This window comes from Triticum aestivum, chromosome 5B (genome assembly GCF_018294505.1).
Source record: "Triticum aestivum cultivar Chinese Spring chromosome 5B, IWGSC CS RefSeq v2.1, whole genome shotgun sequence".
NCBI classification, from domain to species: domain Eukaryota; kingdom Viridiplantae; phylum Streptophyta; class Magnoliopsida; order Poales; family Poaceae; genus Triticum; species Triticum aestivum.
This window is the reverse complement of record NC_057807.1, coordinates 476716960-476740282: the sequence shown is the minus strand read 5'-3', so window position 1 is coordinate 476740282 and position 23323 is coordinate 476716960. Positions and strand designations below refer to the sequence as shown.

Sequence of the window (23323 nt, the reverse complement as noted above, 5' to 3'; positions counted from 1 at the left end):
TAGAATCATATTGTCTACAAGCAGTCCAGATGATAGTTGGAGGCTCTAGCAACAAGTCCAAGTATGTGTTCATCGTGAAGGAGATCATCAGTACTATGGAAGAAAGAAGCTCTTGCATTACTCATTCTCGTTGATGCTGTAATTTGGCTAGTCATTCCTTGGCTAATTTTGGAAGAACACAACACCGAACGGTGGTTTGGCTTGGCTCTGGTCCGGAAGTAGTGTGAGATATTGTAGAACGAGAATGTAATCCTGTAAACTGTGCTGAGTAATGCAAGTTCTTTTGTTCCGCAAAAAAAAAATCCACACCGCATGATCCGTTACCTATATGTTTTCTCCAATCATCAAGGTTGGGGAAAATTTGGTGCACCGGTGCTTGTGGTGCTACCAGTGCACCGGACCTCCGTAACACATTTTAAGATGTTTTAAAAAGTGTGAAAAAATGAGCTCATTCATGTGTCATCAATGTTTGTTGTCAAGGACATAGTGGTGTTTCCTTGCAGACCGGGGTTCAACTCCCGCCGGGAGCGAGTTTCCGTGGTCTCACCCGGGTGGGCTTTTTCTATAAAAATATATCCTGGGCGCTAGTGCCCACGGATCTCATTTTGTTGTTGAAAAATTTTAAACATTGCACGAGGTACAAAGATAACAAATTTAACACCGTATAGTATGCATCATAAGTTGGGCTTTAGATTTGACCCATTATCACACTAATGTCAGATTTATCATTTTTGTATCTCAAATAATATTTGATTTAAAATTTTGCGACAACAAACATTAATATTTTGTGAATGTGCTCAATTTTTTATGTATATTTTTTGGAACATTTCGAAATGTGCCCACAAGCACTGGTGCACTGGATACGATCCGAGGTCGATCTACCGGGTCAGCAGGCACAGACGAGATGTACTCAACTCCAGCGATTATCTTGCACCGGAACATATGACGACTCTAATCGCATACACCTGGTCCCATAGACCCAATCACGTGCATGCATGCAGAGCGTGCATGGCTGCATCCGTCCCAATCTCCGGTGAGCAAAAAAGAGAAAAAGGCAAACAAAAAAAGTAGGAAGAGATCACAGCACCACAAGCGCAGTAGCAGCAGTAGCAGCTAGTGCTTGACGGGCTTCTCCATGTCTCCGCGCCAGTCCAAGCCGGTTCACATGCATTTGTTCTCTTCCATTGTAGCCCCCCAACCTCATCCCCATTGCTTGCTAGCCAGCAAGCTACCTGATCTCGTGGCGGCAATGGCGAGGAACTGCAGAGCTCCCGCCGCAGCGTTCATGGCGCCGCTGCTGGTGGCGGCGGCGGTGGTGGTGTCGTTCTTGGGCGGCGGGGCGGAGGCCAGGAAGTCGAGCAACATCACGGTGGTCGGCTCCGTCTACTGCGACGCCTGCTCCAACAACACCTTCTCCAAGCACAGCTTCTTCCTCAAAGGTGAGAGTGAAACACACGGCATGCTCTTTCCGGTTACCATTCCTTTTCAACGCCGTCTTGATCTGCATTGCACATTTGCACTCCGTGGTGTAGTTTGCTCTGGAACGCAGTGTGCTTGTTGCTTAATCAGGCGTGCACTTCTACATTGACTGGCTCCTGCTTTGCTGCATTTCTTCTGCAGCAGATTTGTCAATCACAAGGGGTGCGAATCTCTTGCTCAATGCAGAGAGCTACGTTGCCTATTTGTTGTACCCTTTTATTGGTTTTTATTAATTTGCTGGGAATTGATAAGTAGGCGCAACAAGTTGCTTTGGCGTAAAAGTGCATTTTTCACTCAAGTCTGAACTCACTGAGGAGACTCGGCTAAAGAGCAAAAGAAAGATATGAACTGAGTAGATATTGAGCACACTTTTAACCTGCATTGTACTTACACGTTTACTGGAGGAAGTAGTTCTTGGCTGCATGTTGTTAACAGATTTGTTAATTACAAGGGTTGCGAATCAAGTGGCACATGCATGTCACCAAAAATGTTCATAGGTCCCCATTGTATTTCGGGATAAATTTTGACCATAGATTGAACTAACAAAATATTCATACATGTCACCAAAAATTATATTATTGAAAAGTATGTTCAAATACGAATCCAACGACATGCATTAACATTTTGTTAGTTAAATTTTTGGTCAAATTTTGACACAAACTATAAGGGGACCTATAAACCAGGACGGAGGTAGTACTATCTTAAAAGAAGTACTAGCTCTGTAAGCTTTTATAAGACGGTTTAGATTTGTGATCTAAAATCGGAAACGTATTATAAAAGTTTACAGAGGGAGCAGTAACTATTTTGTACTCTCACCTCTTTCTTAGAGTTTTACTGAGCAGTTCTTAAGAAAAATAATACTACTGAACATGCCCGGTTGCTTCAGAGTTTTAGTAGTCCTCTGCCTGCGGTGTCGTTCTACTCTCAACTCTGACCATGTATTGGCACTAGAATGTTACGAGTGATATGAATCCAAGAGGCATTAGGCATACTGTTTTGACTGGACAGAATAACAATCCAGAGCTCAAAAACGATGATCAGCACAGGCATTTGCATGCCTGTGGTCTGAACAATGTTGCCCCTGCTCATGCTCTTGCTCTGCCACTCTGAGTTGCTACCTAAACTTTTACTGTAGGTGGGTTCAATCGTTTGCAATGAGCTCTGAACCAGATTAACCGTGTGAATTGCAGTGTTTTCTGTTTTCTGTTTTTCTCGTCAACAGAAGAGCTCAGGCTCTGAATTTATCCAGCACTAACAGTAGCAGGTGCTGTACGTGGTCTGATGTCAATGTGATGCAGGGGCTCGGGTGCTGATCCAGTGCAACTTCAAGGTGAACTCCAGCGCGGCGCCGGAGGAGATCTCGCTGGAGGCGGAGCGCACCACGGACCAGCACGGCGTGTACAAGTTGGACGTGCCCCCCGTGGACGGCTTCGAGTGCCGGGAGGGCCACGAGCTCCGGTCGGCGTGCCGCGCCACGCTCGTCCGGAGCTCATCGGCCGCCTGCAACGTCCCGGGCCTCCGCGGCTCCACGCAGCACATCGCGCTCCGGGGCCCCCGCGGCGCCGCCGCCTGCTTCCTCAACCTCAACGCGCTCAACTTCCGCCCCGCCAAGCGGGACCGTAAGCTCTGCCACGGCGGCGGCAGCAATGCGTTCGGGTCGTCGCTCTTCTTCTGGCCGTTCCTGCCGCTCTTCTGGCCGCCGCCGCTCGGGCTCCCGTCGCCCGCCGCGCCGGGAGCCGCCGGAGGGACGGTGTCGTTCCCGTGGCCGTTCCACGTGCCGGAGTGGCTGGTGCCGTTCCTGCGCCCGCCCTTCCTGCCTTTCCCGCTCTACCAGCCGGCGCCGGTGTCATCAACGGCGCCGCCCCCGTTCGAACGTTTCCCGCCACCACAACGAACGGCTGCTCGGCCGTAAACCCGCCGGCCGGTTCCAGAACCTCAGGACAAGCGTGACAAGACACGGGATTTCAGCCTTCTTGGGAAGATCAATGTTAGATTTTTCATTTCTTGCTTGACTGCTTGTCATGCATGCTAGGTGTTCGTTGCCATTGTCCATTGGCATGCTGTTCGTTGACCTGATGAATGAATTCATGTGGTACTAATTCGTAGTCATGGTCACTATTAGCCTTCTCGATTTTCTTTTCAGTTGCCCAATTTGCATGTGGCACGATGGGATACGTGCACACATGTCTGTAACCGATTGCTGGAGATAGAGCTGATCAGAATCGCTGCTTTGTCGCTTCTGTCGGCTCCTAGCAACACAGCCGCTAGTAGGATTTTGTCAAGCACGCTGCAAGCTCAAACTTTTTCTTCTGCAAACAAAGGCCAGCTTTGCGTGTATCTTTTAGCATGATCCAAGTAGATATTTTTCAGATGAAAACTGAATCTGTGGATACTCCTACTCCCTCCGTCCGAAAATACTTGTCATCAAAATGGATAAAAAGGGATGTATCTAGAACTAAAATACGTCTAGATACATCTTCTTTTATTCATTTTGATGACAAGTATATCTGGACGGAGGGAGTACAAAGGAAGACAGCACGAAGAGACGACTTGGGGTCAGTCAGTTTCATGTCGACATTAGCTCCCTGAATATCTCCTCGTTGGCCAAGAAAATTCATTCTCTAAGATCACTCCCATGTAATCTTTTGTGATGTGTTTGTTGGTATCCGATGAATTGTGGGTTTATGATCAGATTATCTATTGAATTTATATGAGTTTCTTGAGCCTTCTTTGCTGCGTAATTTTATAGTTTTGTATTTTTTTCGATCTATCCGTCTACTTTGGCCAAGTTAGATTGATTTTTCTTCATGGGAGTAGTGCTTTGTGGTAGATTCAATTTTGCGGTGATCCTGTCCAGCGCAGAAAGGATAAGGGCACGTATTGTATTGTTGCTATTAAAATTAAAACGATGGGGTTCTGTCATATTGATTGATCTTATTCTGTGTACATTGTGTCATCTTGCGTAATGTGTTACTCTTTTTGTATGAACTTGATACTTTGAGATGCATGCTGGATAGCGGTCTTGGGTGGAGTAATAGTAGTAGGTGCAGTTGAATAAACAGTTTATTTGTCACAGACGTAATGCATGTGTATTGATTATGCCATGGATGATCATCATAAATATGCGCAACTCTGTCAATTGGCCAATAGTAATTTGTTTACCCATCGCTACATTGCTTTCGAGAGAGATGCCACTAGTGAACCTATGGCCTTCGTGTCCATTCTCAATTAATTTGCAAGCTTTTACCTTTGACACTTATTTGCTATCATTATCGCTATTTTCTTTTAACCTTGTAACTAACAAGAACAAGGGTAGTGACGACCCCCTTGCCTTTGTTGGGTGCAAGCAATTATTTTGTTTGTTTGCAGGTGCTGCTAAAGTTGTTTGTGTGTTGTCTTCTACTGGTTCGCTAAATCTTGATTCTTAACTAAGAGAAATACTATATGCTATTATATTGCATCACCCTTCTTCTTCTTCGGGGAAATCCAACAACTCCAGCACGAATAGCAATTACCCTTAAAGAAGAAATAGAATAAAATTAAAGATAAAAATTTTAAAATAAGGAAGTTTTATAAGGAAGAATGATTCAGTGGCATACCCTAAAAAGAAAGAAAATGAAAAAAAAGGTTATAAGAAAGATTGAATTAGTAACATTGGCACTACACTTGAAAAAGAAAAAGAAAAAGAAAAATAAACTAAACAAAATAAAAGCAGGACAATGTATGCCCACGGTGCAATGCACGGACAATTAGATAGTAAGTATATAATAGTGCAATTTTCACAAAAAGATGTTCCCTAAAAGGGACTTAATTAGTGACATTTGTATTATGAATAAAGAAGAAAGACAATGAAATAAAATAACAATTCAATATACTAAAGTTTTCTAAGAAAAATGAATTAGTGACTTTGGTATTAACCTTTAAGCATAAAGAAAATGAAATAAAAACAATATTTTAAAAAAATATGAGGTTTTATAAGGAAAAATGAATTAGTGGAATTGATATTAACCTTTGTTAAAAAAATAATATGAAATAATTACTAAAATAAAATAAAATATGAGATTTTCTATGAAAAGATGAATTAGTGGCATTGGTATTACCTTTTAAAGAAGAAAGAAAATGAATTAAAACTAAAATATCCAAATAATAAAGTTTTTCTAAGAAAGAATGAACTTGAGCTTTGGTATTACCCTTGAAGAAGAAACAAAAAAACAAAAAGTTTAGAATAATGAAGTTTTCAAAGAAAGAAAGAATTAGTGAAATTTGGTACTACTCTCTGAAAATAAAGAAAATAAAAAAATAAAATAAATAATGACAAAATTTGCACACAATTTTACTAATAATTGCGCTTTTTATAATATGAAAGAATAACAAATATAATAGTGAAATTTCAGAACAAAGAAATTTACTAAAAAAGAGTGACCAAGTGGCATTGGTATTAAAGAAAATACAAAATGAAATATAAAATTAATCAAGATCAATAGAATGAAGTTTTCTAAGAAAGAAACACTGAATTAGTGGCTTTGGTATTAATCTTTAAGAAGAAAATAAAATAAAATAAATACTAAAACAAAACAAAATAATGAAGTTTTCTAACGAAGAATGAATTAATGGCACTAGTATTACCCTTTAAGAAGAAAGAAAATAAAAAAACTAAATCAAATAATGGAACAATTTGCACCGAGTATACAAAAAAATTGTGCTTTTCTCAAATATGCAGAAGTAAACATATAATAGTGAAATTTACGCAAAACTAATTTCCTAATAATGAATGAATTTGAGGCATCAGTATTACCCTTAAAATAGAATAAAATAATAACTAAAATAAAATCAAAATAATGAAGTTTTATAGAAAAGAGGTAATATCATTGGGAGTCATAGAACTTGTGTTGCATGTTGAGTTTGGTGCTAGAACTTTAAAAATACGGTTTTGTGGTCACTTAACTTGACTCAAGCGTGCACATACGGTCACATCACGCCTATGCGAGCGTATTCATGTGCATGGCCCCACTTGTCAGTGAGTGGTTGCAACGGCGCAACGTTTTTTTTACACAAAACACAAAACCCCGAGCACATTTATGCAAACTGTTTTTACAGTTGGTAGTCTAGTCTTAGCCAATACGACCTTCAGGACCTGATGCCTAATACGGGTAAGAAACATGTACGTACAAAATGAGTTCTCACGTGGAGTTTGAATGGCTGTGGGTATTGCGGTCCATTTTGCGTGCCTACTTCTTTTAAGATATTTGTAAAACATATGGAATAAATTTAGGTTCAAATATTTCTGTGTTAAAAAATTATGCATTCAAATGATGATCAGTAAATAAAAACAAGTAAATATAAACCTGTGTATTATATATATAATATATAGTAAAACATAATTAATAAAATATTTAAGATATTTGTGAAGCTTAAGTAATAAAATTATATTCAAATATTTATGTGTTAAAAATACTCTCTCTGTCCCAGAATAAGTGTCTCAACTTTATACTAACTTTAGTGCAAAGTTGTACTAAAGTTGAGACACTTATTTTGAGATGGAGGGAGTACTATACATAAAAACAATCATTAGTAAACAAAACCATTTAAATATAAACCTGTGTATTATATAAAATATATTCAGTTAACAGACACTGAAAATGTTTATTAAAAAATATATTTAATGAATCTAAAAACTATATAGACTTGCGGCTTATATTTAAATTATATGAAATGATGAGTACAGACATGAACTAAATATTTATGAACTTCACATGTGTATAATTTTTACTCATGACTTACATTCAAAAAGATTATATAATTTAAATATTAGCCATGATTAAATATTCATATTTTAAATTAGATAAACATCGAACTATAAAAATGTGCATATAAAAAATAATAATTTTAAATTATATATTTAAAGCCAAATATGTAATATGCACATCTACGAAACACACATGTTTATATTATACTTAGGTGTATAAAATATTTACTAAATATTTAATATATAATACACAGGTTTGTATTTAAGAGTTTTTATTATTAATCATTGTGTATATGTATGATATTTTTAACACACAAAAATTTGAACATAATTATTACCTAACAAAATTTGAACATATTTAAATATTTTTTTATAATACATTGGTTTATATTTAAATATTTTTATTTACTAATCATTGTATGTACAAATATTTGAACATAACTTTATTACTTAGTTTTACGAATATATAAAAAAAATAGTTCATGCGAAATGGGCCGCATTATCCGCAGCTCCACATGCATCCTAGTTTAGTACATATTGATTTTTGATGTTAATTTTTGCACATATGTGCAGTAGTGTGGTCGGGTTTTCTGTAAACAAAATAATAGTAGGCGGTTTTGTGCAAAAATGTCGTGGTTGTTAACTTTTTCTACGAACAAAAAAGTAGGAGAGTGTTTTGTATAAAAACAAATATGACACACCCAGCGCCACTTACTGGCTAATGGGCCATACACATGGATGCACCCGCATACGCGTATTGTGACCGTATCTGCACGCTTTAGTCAAGTTAGGTTACCCCAAATCCATATTTTTGATGTTCTAGCACCAAACCTAGCATGTGATGCAAGTTCTGTGACTCCCGGTGGTATTACCTCTATAAGAAACAATGAATCAGTGGCATTATTCTTACCCTTTAAGAAAAAAGATAAGAAAATAAATTATAAAAAAGCTTGCACAAAACTTTACACCAAAATTGCACCTTTTCACGATATGCAAAGAGTACTCACATAATAGTGCAAATTTTGCAAATATTTTATAGTATATGTGTGTATACATTTATAATCATCCAACATCTCAAAAAATACCTACAAAATAAAAAAACTGACTAGTAAAGAAAAACAAAAGCAAAAACAAATAAAAATAGTAAAATAGAAAGAACAAAGGGAGAGAGGTGAGGTCTAGATCGCACAAATAATGGCTTCAACCCATTAAGGAATTGACTGAGCCAAATATGTGGTGAGTCGAAAACCCTTAGCCCAAAACAACTCACAGAACAGAACATGAAAAAAAAACACGAAACTCAAAGTAAAAATCAAGGGCCAAAAAAAATTGATTGACCAACAATCAATTGTTAGGCGACTTACATACAGTTAAAGTGATGCCAAAAATACCTATACCGTGAACTGAGCGCAACTCAGATGGTTAGGTTCCTTGTGGTGGAACCAGCCCACCAATGTCCTAGGCTTGGCACTTACCAACGATGTTCATTCGGTGGAAGGAGAGATTCCAGTGTGCGTGTGTGCCTTCATAGGGTGATTGTATGTGCGTGTATGCGGACATCTGCGATTTTACCACGTTTGAAGAAAATAGTTGTACCAAAAATACCCATAAAAGAAAACCGACTAAAATATATAAAAAAGGAAAAAAAAGCAAAAACACTAGAAAAAAAGCAATATGCAATGGGTTTCAAATCCAATAGAAAAATCGACTTACTCCAAACCGGGGCAAGTAAAATTTCAGCCTAAGAAAAAAAAAACAAATACCCCAGACAGGGCAAGTAAAAGATCCAGCCTAAGAAAAAATCGACTAGAAGTCAAAAATCAACCTAAGAAGCCATATAACAGCACAAGAAAAATAAACGATTTAACCAAATTTAAAAATCCGTTGAGGAACTTGTGAGGTTTGTGGCCTCCTTCTCAGTCTCGACAAAGTTGGGATTATCTTGTGTGGCCCTTTTCGGTGACGGCTTCTCTGAGATGGTGATATATCCAGTTTGCAGTTGTCGATGTCTTCCTAACTGTTGCTTCTATAAGCTTCTGTGTTTCAAAAGATTGCTCTGGTAAGACAAGGTCCGGTTTTATTTATTACTCCCTCTGGCTTAAAATGTAGTGTCAAAAAATGTCTTACATTTTGGTTCATCTGCCTTTCACCGTTCCGCAAAAGGAAATAAAAAAGTAGGGAGAGCCAGCTGGGCATATAATGCTCAAGTAGAGGTTTGCTTCATCTGCTCGTACATGAACAACGGAAGGTCTGAAGGACCAGTTGCCCAATTTGCATATGGCACCCAGGGCCGTCCAGGGGGCTGTGCGGACTGTGCGACCGCACAGGGCCCCCACATATCAAGGGCCCCCAGTTCTGGGCCAAACTTATATTTTTCTATAAAGCTATTTCTTCTGATTCGACGGTTTTGGGCCTGCCGGCCTGCTCTGACCGCTCGAGCTTCGTCCCGATCGATAGCACGACCCGAGCCTCTCCTAAAATCACTCTCGATCAGTTATATCGCTGATTCGTTTCCAGTCTTGCAAAATCCCATGCCCCCCTAGATCAAATCTGCTTGGATGTGCGGCAGAATTCCCACCACGAATTCGAGCAGAAACCAGCCAAGCAGATTCGTGGACAATAGGGGACAACACCGCCAATCAAAGCAGAACGCAACCGCTGGCCAAGCGGAAGGCTAAGGCCAGATCGATCGGGAGCTTTAATTTAGGCATCAGTGAGCAGTCCATGTACATCAGGTGCGCCAAGCCAAAGCAGATTTATGTTAGGTTATTTTCTTTCCAATATGACTAATGGGCACACGATACATGTGCACTGGTTCTCCGGTTATTTAACAGACCGGCACACGATAATTGTTCAGCGGTTGAATTGTGTGTGGGGAGATAGTTGGTATATTTGCTATTTTGTGAACATCGTGCTAGCTCTATAACTTAATATAAGACGTCTTTTGACACTACGACAATGTCAAAAAGATCTTAGATTAGGTTGTGGAGGGAGTATAAAATGATATATAATGTATGCTAAAGTATGATTTAGTTATAAGAAAATTTCAGATTTTAAAGCCCCATTTGCATTTCGCACCAGGCCCCGAATTTCTAGAGACGGCCCTGATGGCACCAAGAAATAGGCACTCACATGTCTGTAACCGATTGCTGGAGATAGAGCTGATGAGAATCGCCGCCTTGTCGCTTCTGTCGGATCCTAGCAAGGCAACAGCTAGTAGGATTTTTGTCACGCACGCTGCAAGCTCAATGTTTTTCTTTTGCAAACAAAGGACAGCTTAGCGTGTAGTATGCTTAGCATGATCCAAACTAGATATTTTTCAGATGGAGACTGAATCTGTGGATACTAAATTACTAATACTCCCTCCGTCCGAAAAAGCTTGTCTCTCAAATAGGCGCATCTAGCAGAAAGTTAGTGCTAGATACATTCATTTAAGGAACAAGCTTGAGACAAATTTTTTCGGACGGAGGAAGTACAAAGGAAGACAGTACGAAGATACGACATGGCATGGGGTCAGTCAGGTTCATGCCTGTCGACATTCGCTCCCTGAATATCCCTTCGTCGGCACTTGGCAAAGACAATTCAAGTCCAGCAGGGCTCAAGCAAATCAGCTCGAGACACCACGCACACGTCTTGCACCCTTAATCAAATCTACACAAACCCTATCCACTAATACACAAACACTATCTACTAGCACAAGTGTGTGTATACAAGTGGTGCATTATTAGACCCAGGTGTCAAATCCCAAAACCGCCGATGACAGAGGCGCCCGCCCAATTGCAAGCACAGACACCCCATCAAACAAAGCCTCCACGGTTTGGAGCGTTGCATGCGCCGTTGCCAATGCTGACCTAAACAACGCCGCTTGTGGTTGGGGAGTTTGACACCTCAAAAACTAGCCCCAATCATGCAGCAAGCGGGAGGTCAGTCAGGGATGGATTAACTAATCCGCGGCTAAATCTAATGCATTATTAGCCATGACGCCACGCCATTGGCCCCCTCCTTCCTCCAGCTCCTACCCCTTCCAAGTCGACCATGATGGAATGATGTCACACACGCTTCCACAATCCACAGTCGCAGCTAGCTAGCTCCTCCCCTAGATTAACCTTCCGAGGCAGCCTAATCCTACTCTGAATCTCTGACTGTAAGCGTATTATAATGGAGATGCTGATAAAGCAACAAGGTGCATCCTTCCAAAGATTCAACGAGAAAGACGCAAGGATTGGTTCTATATGCACAATAATTGTCCAACTAGTCTCCATCTGTTTTCATTGCTCTTCTTTTTTTGATGGAATGGTGATCAAAGTCTTCTGCGTATTCGCTAAAACAAAGCCTTCACGTTGCTCTCACCGGCTTCGGATTTCAAATACAGCCTTTCGATGGACAGACGACCACGTCTTGGTCGACCCCTCCCTCCTATATAAACCATTCCACCCCTTTCTTCCCAACCTCCCAATTCCAAGCTTGCTACACCTTCTTTGCAAATTTGCAACTAGCTATAGCCTGCGAGGTTCTGTGCACCATGGGCATGGCTGAGAAGATTTCTGTGGCCAGGAAGGCCGGGCTGATCACGAAGACGTTGGACCGGTGCCGGAGCACGACAACGAGGAACAAGCCAGCAGAGGGCTGCTTCTCGGTGTACGTCGGCGCGGATAGACAACGGTACGTGGTGCGGATGGAGTGCCTGAACCACCCGTTGTTCCAGGCGCTGCTGGAGGAGGCCGAGGAGGCGTTTGGGTACGCAGATGCAGGGCCCCTCGAGTTGCCCTGCAACACCGAGGCATTTGCCAAGGTGCTAGAGAAGATCGGGGAGGAGAAGCAGATGGCGGCCCGGAGGAGGCATGTCCTCCCTAGGGTGAGCTCCTATCGGTCGCTTGGCACTGGCTGGCCTATGATTGTTGGCCGGTCGTAACATTTGCATTTGGATTGGATGATACCGACTACCGAGTTGATGAGCTCTGAGTTTCTGTTGAGCTTGCACCACTCATACTATCATGTACACAGTTGGAAGCAAACTTAGCTCCCAAGTATGGTATTGTCAACAACATCACCATATACTTGGCAATGTTAGATATTTTTCGTTCTTATTCTATTTTCTGTTTTTGTGAGAAGGCACTGTTAGATGTTAATGTGTGTTCTCCCCCTAAGTTGTAGTAACTGTCTGCGTAAGTGTTATACAGATAGAATTTGTAACTTTTCTGCCGACTATATATGGCGTAATACCATAATTCCGAAGTAGAATAGCGCACTTCTATTCTTCTCACATTGATTGCAAGTTGGAGCGTCTGTGTTTCTACTGTGTTTTTTCAGAGAAATGTGATTTAGATGAAACTATGCTAACATTGATCAGCCATATTGTTTCTCTGAAGTTCATCTGCTACACAAAATATCTACTGATTTGATATCCAATCAAATCCATTTACACACAGGATTACATAGCCTCAACTCACATGGCTAATTTTCAAATCTCCAAGGATGAATAGAAAGTTTGTCGAGTAGACACATGTAACACCAAAGGCAAAACTCGCTTATAGTTGTATTTTTCGACAAAGGAGCTTTTTATCGACACATAATATTACATCAAAAGAATACGAGCACAACGAGTACATGTCCGACTTCTGAATGACTAGAATGCACACACTCAATAAAGAAAAGAAGATCGGACCAACCTATGGTTGGATGGTTAGGAGGACAGTGATATCCTCACCCCACCAGAGTTCAAGTCATAGACTTGACATTGGTGCTCGCATTATTCCTAGATTTATTAGGCTTCTGGCGATGTTCGTTCAGTGGGAGGTGCTCATAGGTGTTAGAATAAATCCAAGGCATACCGTCGATTATCCGAGGACCAAGCAATCACACGAACACGACATCGAGATTTGTTAACGAGGTTCACCGATATGGCTACATCTCCGGGGCCTGACTACGGGCGCTCCTCCCCGTGACACCATCACAATACCGCATCCGGTCGCCCTGGAAACCAGCACATGCCGCCGGCTTCCCCTGCGTTCCGATGCTATTATGTTGGCATATGTTACATCGTGTGTCTACCCCCACTATATATGGGAGGCCTAGGATACAAGTGTCCTATTAGGACATGACTCCATATCCTATGTAAACGCAATACAACTACAAGTCCAACTGTAACCTATCTTGTACACAATATTCGACACAACTCTAATAAACTTCACCTTGGCGAATATTCTCCACCACCTTGAATTTGTCCATGCATCAAACTTCCATGTACATTGAACTTGAGTTTATCCCATGAGCACCGCTGCTACTCCAAAGACTCCATATGACTCCACCTACAACTTGTAGTCCCTCCTTTTCTTGATCATAGTTAACACTCGAGCAAAATTAAGTTCTTATTACTCTAGTTTGTGCTCCCACCGACCACTGACCTGCGTAAAAGTGAACAACTCACATATTGGATGTCACACATAAGAGTTACCTGAACTCAACATCACCACTCCTTTCTTAACCGCATGTCTGAAACTTGAAGAATTTTCACTGTTGCTTGTAGTCATCCCGAGTCAAATTCGCAGTTGTCTCACTACATGTATGACCACCAGAGCCCTGGCCCGTCTCCATGTCCTGTGCATACCGCACGCCTCGCCGCTATTACCGCGTCGAGCCTCCGCTGTCTTGGTCGAGTCTCAAGGGTCGCGAACCCACACCTACTCAACCCCCACTGCAGAGTACCGCCGATCATCACCGACCGATGACGAGTTTCACGCTTCCATCAGACCACTGGACTCCAGTCCGAATTGCGCGTCACTCGCTTTTTTCCCCTTTGCTGAATAGGCTTCGACTTCCTATCGACTTACGCCGTAGCCCCTCAATCAGCACTGAGTGAAGTCTTCCAGACTCCAGCTCCACCTTCAACATGACTACATGGTAGATGATCAATCCACCCATGCGCCTCATCGACTTTAAGTTCCGTGTATACACCACCTTGAATCAATCCCGCACCATAGTCTTGTCGAAGCCACACAAGCCCTCGGGCCTGCGCCACGTATTTCCACGCCCAGAAGTCGGTCACCATCAGCATCATGCTCCTATGTCGTCGCCGCCGATCCCAGCACCGTCTTCTGTACCAACCGACTCGCGTCGATCCATCAGACTATCTAGTCCGACCCAGCCGAACTCGTTCGACTGTATGACACGCTCGAGGTTCTCAAATCGTCTGCCACGAATTTCCATCCATCAAATAATAATTCCATCTTAGCTGGCATGACTTCCCGCAACACCTTCAAGCATTCATGTTGTGCCAACAAATCTTTCATCTGTGTCTGCCATAACCCAAGGTTTTCAGTTCCGTGAACTTCTCCACCTCAAACCCGATGCCCAATGGCGTCATGATTCTTCGTACAGCTGACCTTGTGAAAAAAAATCAAGCTTCCAAACACATGCTCAAGTACACAAGATGCACCAGTAGAAGTTCGTACCAAAAATCATCCTTGTACTCACGTGTATTAGGTCCTAGGCACAACTTCCAATGCTAGTAATTGCTTTGCCAAAACCTCCTGCTACCCGATGGATATTTTCTGCTGCCTTGTGCTGTCATAACGAGTCCAAAACAAATCTCAGTCCGACTGCACGCACCTGCAACAACGCTAGCCCTGCCTGGGTCTCGTTGCCTTTTTTTTTGAGACAACCTCGCGAGACTTTTTATTTCAAACCGTCACAACGTTTACATGGACGAACGGAATCCCCACGGGATGGCCAAACCAAACATGGCGGCCAGGTCCCAAAGATAAAGCATGTCTCGCTAGGTTGTGAGCCTCAACATTTGAGCTCCTAAATTCATGAATAAAGAAACAAGAACTAAAAGTAGATTGTTGTTGCTTGATCTCCTTAATGATCGCCCCATAAGTAGCGGCACTTCCACTCTGAATTTCTTCTATCACTCCCTTGCAGTCTGATGCGAGTTGTATCTGCTGAATCTGTAGGTCTGCCGCCAAGTCCAGACCCTCCCGAATGGCCATCGCCTCCAAAGTAGCTGGATCACCATTGTTGTACACTATAGCAGACGCTCCAAGGAATAGGCCAGCTTGGTCACGGCAGATAGCTCCCACCGCTCCAACATGACCCTGACGATGTACTGAAGCATCTACATTAAGCTTCGAGTAGTTTTTCAGTGGTGCAATCCAGCCTGATGGCCGCACCCGCGTGCTTCTTGTGCTTCTGCTCTCTGGCCGCAACAATCTTGTTTCATCCAAATATGAATTGATGAAACTATGGATGGCATACGGACTTTTATGAATATCTTCGTAGATAGCTTTTGGTCGGGCTCCCCAGATGGCCCAAAGGGTGACTCCCAATCTGATAAATGCCTCATCAGATAGAGCCTCTTGCGCTTCAAATAGCCACTTCTTTGCACACTCCGTCTTGTTTGAACTAAGGTAATCCAAGATCACTTCCGATGATAAAGCCCAGGTGCTCTGTGACGAGGGGCAATTGAAAAGTGCATGTCTCCACGAATCACAAACTCCACATAGATTACACGAGGGACGAGGTAGCCATGTTTCGTCGGTGCAGAAGATCCATTGATGGCATGGAATGCCGAGCCAGGCACCATAGGAACACTTTCACTTTGGACGGGATCTGAAGCTTCCACAAAGCTTTCCATTCTTTTCCTTCGGCATGTGTACTTGAGGACCCCCTCACTCCTCGAGCCATCCTTCTCTGTTAAACTTGGTCCGAACTAGCATATGGTATGCCGAACCAACTGTGAAGTTTCCCCTCGGCTCCTCACCCCATGCCCAAAAATCATCAACTCTTCGTGTGCACACCGGGATTTTCAGTATAGCTTCTGCATCGAAAGGAGTAAATACCGAACGTATGAACTGAGCTCTCCATGAAGCAGTTGATGGTTGAATAAGTTCGGAGACTGTCTGGGGCAGGGAGGGTACAAGTGAGGTGATCGGCCGTTTGTAGTTTTCTCTAGGGATCCAATTATGTCTCCAAATATTGGTGGTCTCACTGTGGCCAATCCCCTGAGCCAAAATATCTCTGCCATCGACCAGTGCTCTCCAAATCTGTGACAGATGTGACCCTAGTTCAGCTTCTAACAAAGAGCAGTTTGGATAATATATAGCCTTCAAGATTCGTGCACTCAATGACTCTGGTTCGGTCATTACTCTCCAAGCCTGCCTGGCTAGAAGCGCCAAATTAAAAAGCTCTAGATCACGGAAGCCCATACCTCCCATATACTTTGGTTGTATCATTACATCCCATGATACCCAAGCGGGCTTTCGTTTTCCTCTCTTAGAGCCCCACCAGAACTGTCTGATAATTGATGACACACTTTCACATAGGCCCCTTGATAGAGGGAAGCAAGACATGGAGTACACCTGGGTCTCGTTGCCTGGCTTCGTACGCTCCATCCAGCTGGCCCATCTGCTCCATGACGCCCACACGTGGGCCTTGGCCTGCACAAGGCCAGCCTCCTAGCTGCCAGACGATCCCACGAGCACGTACCTGTGCCCCCTGATGCTTGCCCGATCGACCACGATCCATCCGATCGATCGCCGCACATCCCGCGTGCGCACGCGTTCCGCTGCCACGCCCCGCAGCCACGGCCACATGTATACTCGCCTGTTGTTGATCGCCGCAACTCGCCAAGATCAGTCACGTAACTCTTCTGATTGCCTTTTTCCGATCACACTGAGAACCACGTCGATGGCCGGCTGCATCTTAGATTCGATCCTTCCTCTAAATCAACAATCTGTAATCTTCGAACAACCTAGCTCATGATACCACTTGTTAGAATAAATTCAAGGCATACCGTCGATCATCCGAGGACCAAGCAATCACACGAGCACGACACCGAGATTTGTTAACGAGGTTCACCGATATGGCTACATCCCCGGGGCCTGACTACGGGCGCTCCTCCCCGTGACACCGTCACAATACCGCACCCGGTCGCCCTGGACACCGGCACATGCCGCCGGCTTCCCCTGTGTTCCGGTGCTATTATGTTGGCATAGGTTACATCGTGTGTCTACCCCCACTGTATATGGGAGGCCTAGGATACAAGTCTCCTATTAGGACACGGCTCCATATCCTATGTAAACGCAATACAACTACAAGTCCAACTGTAACCTACCTTGTATACAATATTCGACACAACTCTAATAATAGGGGTAGGGTGTAGGTATGTGTATTTATGGGGTTGAGTGTATGCTCGTGTATGTGAGCGACTTTGATTGTACCGTGTTAAAAAAACTAAAGAAAAGACGAGAAAACGAAAGGATCAACGCAAGACGAACGACCCCCTACAGTAACCGATCAACAACTACCACCACCGCCATTGACAAGCTTCCGTACTACGAGATGGTTCCTTAACAGCATCATCTTCGGAAAGGAAATAATGCATGAACATGATTGTTGCCGGATCCAACCACATAGGCTGAATCATGAGTTTTCACCCCGGGGGAGGAAGTCAAAACAAACTCGAGATTTCAACAAGAGAGCATAAACGACTACTGCTAGGTACAACTAGCTAGTGAAGGTTAGACCTAGGGTTTTCACCCAGAATTCAAGGAGCACCACCAAAGATGAAGTCTCTTGTGTTGCCGCCATGAACTTGCCAGAGAAGAAATCTTGCTCCAATACCTCGATCAACATGAAATCATGTATCAAGATGAACTGCACACATTGGGCATTTGTTGAGATGCTAGCTTTGCCATCGAAGACATCGAGCGCGCTAACATCTGCACCGATGTGGGGCGCATTCTGACCATCACTAGAGCACGATGGATACATGTTAAAGAGTATCTTTGGCCAAAATCAATTGCTAGAATTTTTTCTTCATTGTCTGACTCCTTGTCATGCATGCTAGGTGTTGCCGCGATTGGTCTGGTGGTCATTGACCTGATGAATGTATACACGTGGTACGGTCGAATTCGTAGTCATGATCATTGTTAGCCTTCTAGATTTCTTTTCTCTTCTGAGGGATTATCGATTCTTTTAACATAATAGCACTAGAACGCAATGTCTGAAGGATCAGTTCAGTTGCATGCCCAATTTGCACGTGGCGCAAAGAGATAGGTGCACACATTTCTGTAACCAATTGCTAGAAATAGAGCTGATCAAAATCGCTGCCTTGTCACTTCTATCGGATCCCTAGCAACACAGCAGCTAGTAGGATTTTGTCAAGCACGCTGCAAGCTCAATGTTTTTCTTCTGCAAGCAACGGCCAGCTTTTCCTTGCATACAATATTTTATTATTTCAGCATGATCTAACTACTCCCTGGAGAACAGGGAGTAGATTTTCTCAGATAGACACTAGGAAGAGAGCACAGAGATACAACATGGGGTCAGTCAGTTTCATGTCGACATTCGCTCGCTGAATATCTCTTCATTGACAAAGACAATTCAGAATCCAACAGGCCTCAAGCAAATCAGTTCGAGACACCACACACACGTCTTGCACCCTTGACCAAATCTACACAAAACACTATCCACTAATACACAAAACACTATCCACCAACAAGTATATACTTGGTGCATTATTAGACCCAGGTGTGAAATCCCCAAACTGGTAATGACAGACACAGGCGAGGTGCCCAATTGCAAGCACGGAGACCCCATCAAACAAAGCCTCCACGGTTTGGAGCGTTGCATGCGCCGTTGCTAATGCTGACCTAAACAACGCCGAGTAAATTGCAGAAAACCACCACTTTGAGGGTAAGGTTTTCAGAAAACACTAGGTTACAGTTTCTTGACAAATTGCACCATGTCTTGTGTAATCTTTTTGCAAAAACCACTGATTGGCGAATCTGGCTCGGTTAAGTGCGTTTATGACAGATGAGGCCCCTATTTTGCTGATGTGGCATAGCGTTTTACCAAAGACAGCATTAGGTGGGTAAAAAAGCGAAAACACCCCCAACAATTTTGCCAAAAAGCGAAAACACCCTCCCGATTCAGATCGGGATCTGCCTCTCCTGCTCCATCGCCGACCTGCCTCGCCTCGTTTTCTTGCGACCCTGCCTCCCGCCGACGAGCAGCACGCCGGAGCCGTTGCCCCGTCGCCGCTCCATTCCCCGCCGTCCCTGCGCATTCCGTCGCTTCGAGCCGCCGCTGGCGACTTCCTCTGCTTCGCCCCCTCTGCTTCGAGGGCAAGTCGTGCCACCGCCGCCAGGCCGTCCTCACCTTCCTCCGCCGGATGCTAGCCGCGCCACCGCCGCCTGCTCCGCCTGCGCCCGCCGCTCTACCAGGTGGACGTTGTTGCCGCCGTTCTTCTGGATGCAGGCGACATGAAGAACTCGGCCTTGGCCCGGAACTGCTTGAGCGTGTGAGCATAGTCACCATCGCCGCCGCCGGCGAGGAGCACCTTGGAGAGCAGCACCTGGACGCCAGCATACTTGTTGTCCCAGGAGAACTCGCGCACGGCCCAGCCGGTCCTGCCGAAGCCCACGGCGTCCCGGGATACGTAGTCGAGGTAGTCCTCGTCGCCGGTGGCCTCGTAGAGCCAGGCGGCGCCCCAGAGCAGCTCGTCCTGGTAGCCGAGGCGGAGGGGTAGAACTTCTTGGCGCACTGCAGGGAGTCGTCGTAGCGGCCCCGGAAGGATGTTGCCGCCGCCGTCGCGCCCCTGCTCCGGTGCGGGAATATGAGGAAGGAGATGGGAAGAAGGGGAGGCGTCGTGGAGCTGATTCCTTTTTTTCTTTTTGATTTAGGGGTGTCTGTGTAAAATCTATGGAGTAGTTTGTAAATTTAGACTATAATTGATCTAGCACGAAATGTTACGCCACGTGAGCGAAAAAGGGGCCCATATGTCATAAACGCACTTAAACGAGCCAGATCCGCCGATCAGTGATTTTTGCAAGACCATTACGCGAGATGTGTTGTTTTCTGCAGCAAAAATGTATCCTAATGTTTTTCGCAAACCTAGCCCTCAAAGTGGTGGTTTTATGCAATTTACTCAAACAACGCCCCTCTTGTGGATGGGGAGTTTGACACCTCAAAACTAGCCCCAATCATGCAGCGGAGGTCAGTCAGAGTGGGATTAACTACTCCGTGGCTAAATCTAATGCATTATTTGCCATGACGCCACGCCATTGGCCCCTCCCCCAGCTCCTACCCCCTCCAAGTCGACCATGAGGGAATGAGGTCACAGACGCTTCCACAATCCACAGTCGCAGCTAGCTAGCTCCTCCCCTAGATTAACCTTCCGGGGCTGCCAAATCCAACTAATCTCCATCTGTTTCCATTTCTTCTTGTTAATGGAATGGTGAGCAATGTCTTTTGCGTATTCGCGAAAACAAAGCCTCCAGGTCGCTCTCACCGGCTTCGGATTTCAAATACGGCCTTTCGATCAACAGACCACGTCTTGCCGATCTTGGTCGACCCCTCACCCCCTATATAAACCATTCCACCCCTTTCCTCCCAACCTCCCAATTTCAAGCTTGCTACACATTCTCTGCAAATTTGCAACTAGCCATAGGTGAGAAGGGGTTTTGTGCACCATGGGCATGGCTGAGAAGAGTTCGGTGGCCAGGAAGGCCGGGCTGATCACCAAGACGTTGGACCGGTGCCGGAGCACGACAACGAGGAACAAGCCAGCAGAGGGCTGCTTCTCGGTGTACATCGGCGCGAATAGACAACGGTACATGGTGCGGATGGAGTGCTTGAGCCACCCGTTATTCCAGGCACTGCTGGAGGAGGCCGAGGAAGCGTTTGGGTAGACGCAGGGCCCCTCGAGTTGCCCTGCAACACCGAGGCGTTCGCCAAGGTGCTAGAGAAGATCGGGGAGGAGAAGCAGATGGCGGCCCGGAGGAGGCATGTCCTCCCTAGGGTGAACTCCTATCGGTCGCTTGGCATTGGCTGGCCTATGATTGTTGGCCGGTCGTAACATTTGCATTTGGATTGGATGATGCCGACCGCCGAGTTGATGAGCTCTGAGTTTCTGTTGAGCTTGCACCACTCATACTATCATGTACACAGTTGGAAGCAAACTTAGCTCCCAAGTATGGTATTGTAAACAACATCACCATATACTTGGCAATGTTAGATATTTTTCGTTCTTATTCTATTTTCTGTTTTTGTGAGAAGGCACTGTCAGATATTAATGTGTGTTCTCCTCCTAAGTTATAGTAACTGTCTGCGAAAGTGTTATACAGATGCACGATAGAATTTGCAAGTTTTCTGCCGACTACATATGGCGTAATACCCATAATTCCAAAGTAGAATAACGCACTTCTATTCATCTCACACTAATTGCAAGTTGGAGCGCCTGTGTTTCTACTGTGTTTTTTCAGAGAAAAGTGATTTAGATGAAACTATGCTAACGTTGATCAGCCATATTGTTTTTCTTTAGTTCATCTGCTACACAAGTATGTTTAAAAAAAAAGGAGGATTGTCCCCGGCATCTGCATCCGAAAGATGCATGCAACCATATTATTAAAGCAGTTGCAACAAATAACAAGGTCTGGTATCCGAGTACAACTCGCAAAAGGAGCAAAGATAAATAAAAGCTAGCAAAGTAAATCATAGCCACAAACGGCTGGACAATAGGACATAGTGGCTAAACACCTATTCTATTATGCGACCGCCACCCAAACCGGTTGAAGATAGCCCGTGCTATCATCTCCCATCGGTTGCACCCAGTAACCAAATGCTCCCTAGAGTCCATAGAAGTGAGTAACAAGTAATAACCACGTATGTATCCATGTTGTAGCTCTGAAAATAACCTGCAAGAAGTTTAAAATATTTTGTCTGTTAAAAATCATATCGTTCTTGCAGTTCCATATAGCCCAAAGTAGTGCGCATATTTCAATCCGAATACATGACGCAATAGCAGGTTGCACTCCAGTTAGCCACGTCCCAAATAACGCATCTATGCTAGCTGGAAGAGTAATGTTAAAGGCTATATGAATGGTTCGCCAAACTAACTCCGCGAGAGGGCAATCTATGAAGAGGTGTTGTATTGTTTCGTCTTGATCACAAAAACAACATTGTGCACTACCTACACATCTTCGCTTTAGTAAATTATCTTTGGTAAGGATCACTTGCTTGTGGATAAACTACATGAAAATTTTGATTTACAAGGAAACCTTAATTTCCAAATATGTATCGTTTTTGGGGTTGGACCATAATTAATGAGATCCAAGTACATAAATTTAACCAAAAACACTCCATTGCCCGTTAATTTCCAGTGAAAGGAGTCTGGTTGGTCTGAGAGTTGAACATCCATCAACCTCCACACCAAGTGTAGCCAGGAATTCCATCGTTTCCCTACTAAAGACCTCCTGAACTGGATATTCAAAGGCACCGTTTATAATATTATTGCCATGTAATCCTTCTTACGTTGCACAATATTATACAAAGAGGGATACTGAAGGGCTAGAGGCATTTTTCCTAACCATGTATCCTCCCAAAACCTTGTTGTCGTTCCGTCCCCAACAACGAATTTTGCCATATGAAAAAAGATATTTTTTATTCTCATGAGCCCGTTCCAAAACGGCGATAATTAGGTTTTACGGTAACCTAAGCCAGAGTTTTAGAGTGTAAGTATTTGTTCCTTAAAATTTGTGCCCACGTGCCATCCAATTCTATGGATAACCTATATAGCCATTTGCTTAGCAGGCATTTATCTTTAATCTCGAGATTCTCAATCCAAAGACCCCCTTGGTTTTTGGATCGACAAGTAATTCCCATCTTGCCAAGTGATATTTTGTCTTAACCTCATCTGACTGCCAGAAAAAACGAGATCGATAGAAGTCTAGTGTCTTATGTATCCCTTTAGGTACCTCAAAGAAAGATAGAAGGAACATCGGCATACTATTTAGTACTGAATTGATCAGCACCTACCAACCTCCATAAGACATAAGCTTACCCTTCCAACAACCTATTTTTTTTCAAATCGATCTTCGATGCATTTCCATTCTTTATTAGTTAATTTTCGATCATGAATTAGAATACCCGGATAGCTGGACGGTAGGGGTTGCAGTTCACAGCCGAATAATTATCGATAAGTGTCTTGTTCCTCTTTGGCCCTACCAAAGCAAAACAATTCACTCTTGTGAAAGTTAATCTTAAGTTCCGACAATTGTTCAAAGAGGCACAACACTAGTTTCATATTCCTAGCTT

At 43.7% G+C, this 23323-nt stretch overlaps 2 protein-coding genes and 1 pseudogene across 3 annotated transcripts; all 3 read left to right on the top strand.

Moving 5' to 3' along the window:
* The first annotated feature begins 1175 nt into the window (after positions 1 to 1175).
* Positions 1176 to 3719, top strand: LOC123112597 (olee1-like protein). The gene is made up of 2 exons (XM_044533625.1): positions 1176 to 1439; positions 2778 to 3719. The coding sequence occupies exons 1-2, from the start codon at positions 1250 to 1252 to the stop codon at positions 3389 to 3391; spliced, it is 804 nt and encodes a 267-aa protein (XP_044389560.1). The 5' UTR covers positions 1176 to 1249; the 3' UTR covers positions 3392 to 3719.
* A 6005-nt stretch (positions 3720 to 9724) lies between these two features.
* LOC123116510 (auxin-responsive protein SAUR20) lies at positions 9725 to 12460 on the top strand. Of its 2 annotated transcripts, XM_044537461.1 has the most exons (2): positions 9725 to 9960; positions 11780 to 12460. In XM_044537461.1, exons 1-2 carry the CDS (start codon positions 9950 to 9952, stop codon positions 12135 to 12137), a joined length of 369 nt encoding a protein of 122 aa, XP_044393396.1. In that variant the 5' UTR covers positions 9725 to 9949; the 3' UTR covers positions 12138 to 12460. The 2 variants fall into 2 exon arrangements, with proteins under 2 accessions (XP_044393396.1, XP_044393395.1); XM_044537460.1 differs by lacking the exon at positions 9725 to 9960 and having other exon boundaries at positions 11005 to 12460.
* An 8019-nt stretch (positions 12461 to 20479) lies between these two features.
* On the top strand, positions 20480 to 21100 carry LOC123116509 (auxin-responsive protein SAUR21-like; annotated as a pseudogene).
* The last annotated feature ends 2223 nt before the right edge of the window (positions 21101 to 23323 follow it).

Coding starts and splice junctions, on each gene's coding strand:
- LOC123112597 (XM_044533625.1), top strand. CDS start 1,250: ATGGCGAGGAACTGCAGAGCTCCCGCCGCAGCGTTCATGGCGCCGCTG. Junction 1,440..2,777: donor GCACAGCTTCTTCCTCAAAG/GTGAGAGTGAAA, acceptor AATGTGATGCAG/GGGCTCGGGTGCTGATCCAG.
- LOC123116510 (XM_044537460.1), top strand. CDS start 11,748: ATGGGCATGGCTGAGAAGATTTCTGTGGCCAGGAAGGCCGGGCTGATC.